This window comes from Clupea harengus, chromosome 10 (assembly GCF_900700415.2).
Source record: "Clupea harengus chromosome 10, Ch_v2.0.2, whole genome shotgun sequence".
Taxonomy (NCBI): Eukaryota; Metazoa; Chordata; class Actinopteri; order Clupeiformes; family Clupeidae; genus Clupea; species Clupea harengus.
Window position 1 is genome coordinate 29,193,596 of NC_045161.1, and position 9,302 is coordinate 29,202,897.

General features: G+C 46.1%; 1 protein-coding gene across 1 annotated transcript in view; it reads left to right on the forward strand.

The window, feature by feature from the left end:
- Nucleotides 1–8,837, forward strand: part of LOC105896419 (ephrin-A2) — a 150,396-nt gene extending 141,559 nt beyond the window's left edge. Inside the window, exons 3-4 of the mRNA XM_012823172.3 lie at nucleotides 3,684–3,749; nucleotides 8,584–8,837. Of these exons, the coding sequence (XP_012678626.2) occupies nucleotides 3,684–3,749; nucleotides 8,584–8,714 (197 nt within the window). The 3' untranslated portion in view covers nucleotides 8,715–8,837. The remainder of the gene's footprint in view (nucleotides 1–3,683; nucleotides 3,750–8,583) is intronic.
- The last annotated feature ends 465 nt before the right edge of the window (nucleotides 8,838–9,302 follow it).

A 9,302-nucleotide genomic window follows, 5' to 3' on the forward strand; every position in this document is an offset into this window, starting at 1 on the left:
TAAAATGAACGACTGACTGTTTCCGTCAGGCGAAGGGAGTCTGACCAGGCTGTGTCCAGAGCCTGACGGTATTTAATATTTCTATAAACAATTTAGTCCCAAAGCTAGAAAGGTCACCTACCCCACGGGGACCACAGGAAAGCCTCTCTACTCTAGAGTACAACATGGACCCTTCCAGTTAACATGGAAAAATGAAACATAATGGTTTTCCAGAGACAAAAATCTAACTTAAACAATAGACACAAATTTACTATTGGTGGAAATACTCTTGAACAAATGCAGATATGCCGTTATTTAGGTTTGACAGTGTCCAAATCTGGCCTTTTTGACACTGCCGTCAAAGAGCACACACACACACACACTGCCGTCAAAGAGGTAACAGAAAAAGCATGCAAATGTTGGTCCCACCTCCAGAACAGTATTACAGTTTACCAGAACACACACACACACACACACACACACACACACACACACACACACACACACACTGCTGCTCAGCACTAACACACACACCCACAGCGAGCTCCTAGATTATTTAGGACAAAAACATTGTGAATTATTATTATTATTATTATTATTATTATTATTATTATTACCAATATTATTATTATTATTATTATTATTATTACTAATATTATTATTATTATTATTACTATTATTATTATTACCAATATTATTATTATTATTATTACTAATATTATTATTATTATTATTACTATTATTATTATTACTAATAGTATTATTACTATTATTATTATTACTAATATTATTATTATTATTACTATTACTGTTATTATTATTATAAGTTACATGCTTTGGCAATATTGTACTTACAGTCATGCCAATAAATTCAGTATTAAGTTGAAAATTGTCAGAGGTTGAGAGAGAGGAAAGAAAAGAAAGAAAGAGAGAGAGAGACTGAGAGATGAAGGGAGAGAGAGACTGGGAGTTGGAGGGGAGAAAGAGAGGAGGGAGGGAGAGAGAGAGAGTTTGGAAAGAGAAGGAATGAAGGAGCAATGAAGAAAGAAAAAGGAAGGGGGAGAGTGAGAGAGCAGGGGAGGGATGAATAAACAAAGACAGAGGGAGAGAAAAAGGGAAAAGAAAGGGACAACAGCAGTGGAGAGGAAGAAAGAAAGAGAGGAAGAGAGGAAGAGGAGGAGAGGAAGACCTGTGGCTCAGCGATTGAAAGCTAACAGCCTCATAACCCAGAGCTGGCCCGTGTGAGGAGGGAAAGGCTCTGACTAAGCGAGATAAATGGGCAGTTGCAGCGTTTGAAGCCACATCATTTACTGCAGCTCCCGCCATCTGGTCCCTCCTATGCCATTACACTCTCCCAACCCAAATCACAGCCTGTGTGTGTGTGTGTGTGTGTATGTGTGTGTATGTGTGATTGTGTTTGTGTGTGTGTGTGTGTGTGTGTGTGTGTTTGTATGTGTGTGTGTCTGTATGTGTGTGTGTGTGTGTGTGTGTGTGTGTGTGTGTGTGTGTGTGTGTGTGTGTGTGTGTGTGTGTGTGTGTGTAAATGGGTGTAAAATCCAGGCATGGGGGGGGGGGGGGGGGGTACTTCTGTCCTACTGTACTACTGGGAGGGGGTAAGGGGGTGGGGTGGTGCTGTCTCAGTGTTGTTCGTGAATAGTGGGGCGTCTCTGGCGTCCCTAAATGCCAGGCATGGCCACACTCAGTCTGAGGAGGGGAGCTGGAGGTGAGGGAGGGGGCACCCCAAAGAAGAAACTCTGTGTGTGTGTGTGTGTGTGTGTGCTTGTGTGTATCTACTCCTGAACATATCCCCTTGTGTGTGTGTGTGTGTGTTTAAAGTGAGTGAAAGACATCTCAACTTGGTTTTTAACAAACAAAACCTTTATGTGACTGGTATTGTAACATATGTCTTCATACACACACACACACATTCACACACACACACACACACACATAGACACACTTCATCTTATATACGCACACATATCAGTGCATATTTTCAATTGCTAAAAGCAATTATGTGCAAATGTATGTGTGTGTGTGTGTGTGTGTGTGTGTGTGTGTGTGTGTGTGTGAGAGAGAGATATACAGAACCATATCTTTGTCTATGATCATATGGCATAGGGCACAGACACTGAGTTGGTTTTCTTTCTCGCTCTCTCTATGTCATGTGGTGCGTGTGTGTGTGTGTGTGTGTGCGCGTGTGTGTCTGAGAGAAACAGATATTGTGTCTATGAGCATATGGCATAGGGCACAGACACTGAGTTGATTCTCTTTCTGTCTCTCTATGTCATGTGGTGTGTGAGCATGATTAAAAGCATCTTCAAACACACACATATTAGAGCAGTAGGTCACACACACACACACACACACACACACACACACACTCAGAGGCATGAGCGTCTTTTTGCAGCAGTTGGCATGACAACAGTATGACAGTCAGGAGAACAGTTGAGCACATGCCTCAGTGCACACTCCAGCAAGGACAACTCAGGTCACACACACAACCACACAGATACACACGCACAGTCACACACACACACACACACACACACACACACACACACACACACACACACACCTCCCTCCGGAATCTTGTCACAGATTGTTGTGGTTGTTGCGATGGAATTGGGACAGAATTTTCAAAAATGATTTTGAGTTAAAGATAAAATCAACTGCAAATAATGCAAAAAGTCCATGACTGCATTTTTTTTTTGCAGAAATATTGCGGTAGCAAGAGAAAAGAATCCAAGATTGCTAAATCCTGGGGGGACTGTTAGAGTTTTTTACTTTTAAAAGGAGCCCTAAAGATGTATAAGGAATATATATATATATATATGATCCATACATTTGTTTTTGTTTGTACATATTCTTCATTGTCCCTGCTCCATACAGTAATGTGTTGGCACGTCTGGTATGAGCAGTGGGCCCTCTGTAGAGTGGAAGTACAAGGGCAAGTGTGTTTTACAGATCTTAAATATAGAAACCAAATGGCCCCTCATACATATTTCATCCACATCCATATTCTGCTGTATGTGTAATGGACCACAATGTAGTCCAGACGTCTGAAGCGGAAAAGATTTGCCCAAATATTTCCCTCTTTTCTGGGGTAAGACGTCCGGGCCTCCAGCAGGATCGGGGTGTATGGAAATGCCTTTTCACAGTTTAGCCTAACGTGTCACTCCACAACATACACACACACACACACACACACACACACACACCTGCAGGCACAATCACACACACACTCACACGTACACACTCCGTTGGCTCCCTTCTGTAATCCCTGGCACCTCTCGACTATACAGTCAGTCTAACACATAATCAATCACACTTACAGGATTTGCTGTAGATGGTAGTTTAAGCCATTCTCTCAGTTAGGCTACACACATAAACTCTACGTTAATCTGAGTGAGTGTGAGAGAGAGAGAAAAAGGACTTGTGTGTGGGTACCTGGGTGTGTGTGCGAGAGTTTGTGTGTGGGTGTGGATGTGGGTGTGTGTTCGCACGCTTGTGTGTGTGTTTGTACATGTGTGTATGTGTGTGTTAGTAAATATGTTTGTGTTTATACATTTGTGTGTGTTTGTAAATGTGTGTACGTGTGTGTGTGTGTGTGTGTGTATGTGTGTGTGTGTGTGTGTGTGTGTGTGTTTGTACACGTGTGTGTGTTTAAAAGTAACCCCCTTCCTCTGTTTGTTTCTCCTCAGCCTCCCCACATCCCAACCTGGCAGGGAAGCCGTGCCTGAAGCTGAAGGTGTACGTCAAGCCCACGAGTAAGTCCCTCCCCCTCCCCCTCCGTCCCACAGAGCAATTACTCTGAAACACCCATTAACAGGGATCCGGTCAGAACTATAAAAACAAGACTTAATGTAGCGATAGCTTAAAGCAGAACAATGGCAGTACAATTTAAATGTACAATGGCTAGATGGATATTACTATCATTAAGTTTTAGACTTTATAAGCTAACTACTTGCTATAAACAAGGTAACTTTAGTTAGTGTTGTTGACTATTGGCAATGGCTGCTAAGGAAAGGAATGTTATGCTTTTAACCCCTAGTGCCATCAAAGTTGAGTGTTTAATTTAAGGCTTAACCAAGGCTTTTTTTATGGACCTGACGCTCAAGAAATAGACCTGGCTCTAAACTCTGGCGTCGACACGTATCAAACGCTGCCTGTGGGCGTCGCCCCGTTATAAAGAATGAAGTTCTAAACTCTGGCATCTCTTGATGCACATCAGACGCCAACAGTGGGCTTTGGCCTTAACACACACGCTCAGCACGAACACTGCCAGTCACAGACACATAAACACACTCTTCCCACACATATACACTCTTCCCACACATATACACTTCTCCCACACTCCCCTCTGAGACATACACTCACACACACACACGCATGCACACATGCACACACTCACACACAAACACAGACAAACACACACACACACACAGACACAGACACACACACATGCACGCACACATGCACACACAAACACACACAGACACAGTCGCTGTCCTGCTGGGGTTCTCTGCTGTACATCAAACCCAACAGTGAGTCGGTGTGCGGCCTGTGACTCACACTCTATATGGACTCTGATGTTTATGCTCCTGTCTGCTCCCCTCCCCCTCCTCCTCGTCCTCCTCTTCCTTCTCCTCCCCCTCCTTACTGATCAATAGCTCCTGCTTCTCTAGTGATTTACCCTGGAGTTCTAGATGCAGAGTGGGTCTGGTTCCAGGAACACAACACACACACACACACACACACACACACACACACACACACACACACACACACACACACATACACAGACACACACACATACACAACACACACACACACACACACACACACACACACGCACATGGACACATACCTGCGTGAGTTAGACTTATGTGCAAACCCCTGTACCCCTGTGCCCCAGGCTAATTTATATGGTAGGAGCTGCATTCCATCTCTGTCCGTCCTCAGCTATCCTCTCCTTTCCCCTCCTCTTCTCTCCTCTCCCCTCCTCTCCTCTCCTCTCCTCTCCTCTCCCCTCCCCTCCTCTCCTCTCCTCTCCTCTCCTCTCGCCTCCTCTCCTCTCCTCTCCCCTCCTCTCCTCTCCCCCTGCTCTAAGCGGCTGTCTCTGTGAGGCTGAGCAGAACCCCCAGCGGACCGGCGGCTACACAGAGGCACGGAGCACGCGGCCCGGCTCAGTCCGTCTGATACGAGCCAGATAGCCATCGCACACTCTGACCTCACATAGTAATCACAGGGAGAAAAAACAACGCTGGCCGCTCCCACGAGAGCAGCCAGGGGAGCCTTGTGTGTGTGTGTGTGTGTGTGTGTGTGTGTGTGTGTGTGTGTGTGTGTGTGTGTGTGTGTGTGTGTGTGTGTGTGTGTGTGTGTGTGTGTGTGTGTGTGTGTGTCCGTATGCATCTGTATGTGATTGGTTGTGTGCTCGAGTGTGTGTGTGTGTGTGTGGGTGCGTGTGGGTGTATATGTGGGTGGTTGTTTGCTCTAGTGTGTGTGTGTATGTGGGTGGTAGTGTGCTCGAGTGTGTGTGTGTGTGTGTGTGTGTGTGTGTGTGTGTGTGTGTGTGTGTGCCTCTCTTGTCTGTGCCAGCGCATGGAACAACACAGGGCACTGCCACCAGGGAGTACCCAGAGTGCAGGCAGAGTTCACCTGACCTTAAATGACCCCAGAAGAGGCTGCGCAGACCCTCTCCCTGCCAGAGCGTGCTGTAAGCAGTGTGCTAATGCGGTTACGGCTAAATGAGGCTGCTGACAGTAACCTGGGTAGGTCTGGATAAACAGAGCTGCAGCTCCCTGACCGGATACACACACACACACACACACACACACACACACACACACATCACCCCGCTGTGCTACTCAACTCTCCCAGCCACGGCCATAAAGGACAGCAGTCAGTAAAAGCACCACACGTGAGACATTTGCATTTAGTCACTTTACACACCCATAGCCACCTACAGTATTACACCATCGAACAGATATAGTACTACAAGACGTTGTGCTAACGCTGTTAAGCAGTCAAGCTACAGGAAGGAGGCAGGTCAGGGACACACACACACACACACATATAGGACAGATGAGTGAGTGTGTGCGCGTGTGTGTCTGTGTGTCTGTGTGTGTGTGTGTGTGGTGTGTGTGTGTGTGTGTGTGTGTGGTGTGTGTGTGTGTGTGTGTACAGCCACAGGAAGAGCATTTCACACCTTTCTCTTTTCACAATACTGAGTAAATATTTGGACTTGTATTGTCATTGGAGAACAATCTCCCAAAGTGGCTCTTTCCTGGGGCATTTCTCTCAGGGTTACCTTCACTGCGGGTGGAAGCCCATTATCTTGGGGTAATTGTGAACAAACATGATTCATACGGGATCAGCGGCTCCGCAGTAGTGCAGACAATTATATGGAAATTGAAACGTGTGCTGACAAGTCTGTGTGTGTGTGTGTGTGTGTGTGTGTGTGTGTGTGTGTTGGCATGTGTGCATGTGAGGACACAGAACACCCTCGTATCAGCAGCGATTTAGTTCCAGGACTTGCGTGCTTTGTTTCGTTTTGGGGACTTTCACAAAACTGAGCCGCCACCCAAACTAATCCGCTGCCCTGTAGCATTAGCATGTAGCATTAGCATGGGAGGGGCACTTGACTGGATCCTGTGAGTTTTATTCAGTGTGGATTAGGACAGACGCAGCCACAGAGTCCCCACTGCATGACACAGAGGCACTGGGAAGCATCTAAATATGTATGAGCATATTTACAGTCACAGTGTGTGTGTTTGTGTGTGATTGTATTAGTGTGTGTGTGTTTGACTGTGTACATTTTTATGAGAGAGTGAGTGTGTGTTAGAGAGTGTGTGTGTGTGTGTGTGTGTGTTAGAGAGAGAGAATGTTTATGTGTCTGTGAGTGCATGTGTGAGTGCGTCAGTGCAGGGTCCATTAGCATAGATTCTGTGGCGCAGTGCTGGCATGCTGCTGTTTATCTCCACGCAGGGTGGGAGGAGAGAGGGGTGAGGGTAGAGGAGAGAGGGGTGAGGGTAGAGGAGAGAGGGGAGGAGAGAGGGGTGAGGGTAGAGGAGAGAGGGGTGAGGGTAGAGGAGAGAGGGGAGGAGAGAGGGGTGAGGCCCTAATCCCTCTATGGCCCTCTCTCAGCCTGGGGCAAATGGAGACCAGCGGAGAACGCCACTTTTGGAGAGGAATTCCATACTCACAATTCCAACTCTAATTAGAGGGGTGGTGAATGCAGAGTGTGTGTGTGTGTGTGTGTGTGTGTGTGTGTGTGTGTGTGTGTGTGTGTGTGTGTGTGTGTGTGTGTGTGTGTGTGTGTGGAGATGAGTGTGTCAGGGGGTTACAAGGCCAGGGAGGCCCAGGGACACACAGGGTAGACTGTGTGTCAGATGTCAGACAGGCACTGTGTGTGTGAGAGTGTGTGTGTCTCTGTGTGAGTGTGTGATTGTTGTGTATGTATGCTTTTGTATTTGTTAGTATATGCGTGTGTGTGTGTGTGTGTGTGTGTGTGTGTGTGTGTTTGTACAGCGAGCCCAGTGTTTGTGTCAGGGGCATCTGTGTTTGTGTGGGTAAATTAGTGGCAAGCTGTAGCATTTGTTTTGCTTTGGGCTGGGGTGATTTCTGTCATCAGATGAGAGGTACGGTGAGGCACTGTGCCCAAACAGAGCGTTTCTGGCTGTGTTTTCTCTCTGATCTTATCTACTCTGAGACGCCGAGACACTGTTAAAGCCTTTACTCTAAACTCTCACCTCAGGTGGGAGTGAAAATAACTTCATAAGAACTAAACATATACTAAATACTAAGTAAATAAATACTTTCACACCACTCTTTTTTTTGGGAACGTAGACTGGATATATCGAATCAAGATAGTGAATTAGAGTCTGCAAAATGAATTTAATAGTTTTTCCTTTTTCTTATTTTGTTTTGAGGAAGAGGGGACAAATTCAAAGATTTGTGGGTTGCAATTTTCTCTTATTAACGCAATATTTCCGCAAAAAAAGCTTTTATTATAAAAATGTTATTATCAAAACCATTGCAATTTCCTGCCCGAAACCTGAAAAAAACATCAACAAAATCTCAACAAACCCACACACACATGCTCATATACATACATACACAGAAAAGTTTCTTTTTCACAGCAAGTGTTTGGGTTGACACAGGTCATAATGAATATTATTATTTATGAATAAGAATTTAACAGAGCAATTTTCTGACAGCACCTTGGATTGGAGTTCACAGCCTAAAACGGCAAAAACATCATTTTCCAAGATGTTGGTTATTCGTTTATTCCAGAACAAACCATTCCGTTTGACCTGACTGACAGTCTAATTTGAGCGTATTGTTAAACACAGAGGAAACAGACAACAGAGTTTTTCATTTGAATTGTTGTGTAAGAATAGTGTGTCTTGTGATTTCAATGGTACTCTAAGAATAGTGTGTCTTGTGATTTCAATGGTACTCTAAGAAGAGCGTGTCTTGTGATTTTAATGGTACTGTAAACATATTGTGTCTTGTGATTTGCTATGACTTGTTTCTGTAATTAATATGTTTCTTTCCCTCCTCCCATGTCTGGTGTGTGTGTGTGTGTGTGTGTCTCAGACGACTCTGTGTACGAGTCTCCCGAGCCCTTCCTAACCGATGACAGCACGACTGGAGGCAGCTGTGGTTTCTCCCCGCGTCTCTCCATCATGCTCGCCATGCTGCTGATGCTGCTGGGGTCGTCGTCATAGCAGCGCTGTGACATGCCATCGCCTGACCCCACCCCCCAAACCCACCCCCTCCTCCTGCTCTGCAGTCACAGCACTTCTACACCCCCACCCCTCCCAAAAACTCTGCCCCCCACATCGCCGTCCCCCCACCCCACATCAACATCCCCCCACCCCACCCACCCTCATCTCTACGCCTGGAGACTACATTACACCAGACCCTCTGTCCAAAAGTAGCCATGCCGACGCCCTTTGACCCTGTCGCGGTTCCATGCTGCCTTTGAATTATGAGGTCAGCAGAGGCCAAAGGGTCATGAAAACAAATAAATAAGCAAACAAACATCCACAACACCTGCAACACTACCCACCGCAACACCTGCAACACTACCCACCACAACACCTGCAACACCACCCACCACAACACCTGCAACACCACCCACCACAACACCTGCAACACTACCCACCACAACACCTGCAACCCCACCCACAGCCCCACCTGCAACACTACCCACCACAACACCTGCAACACTACCCACCACAACACCTGCAACACTACCCACCACAACACCTGCAACACTACCCACCACAACACCTGCAACACTACCCACCGCA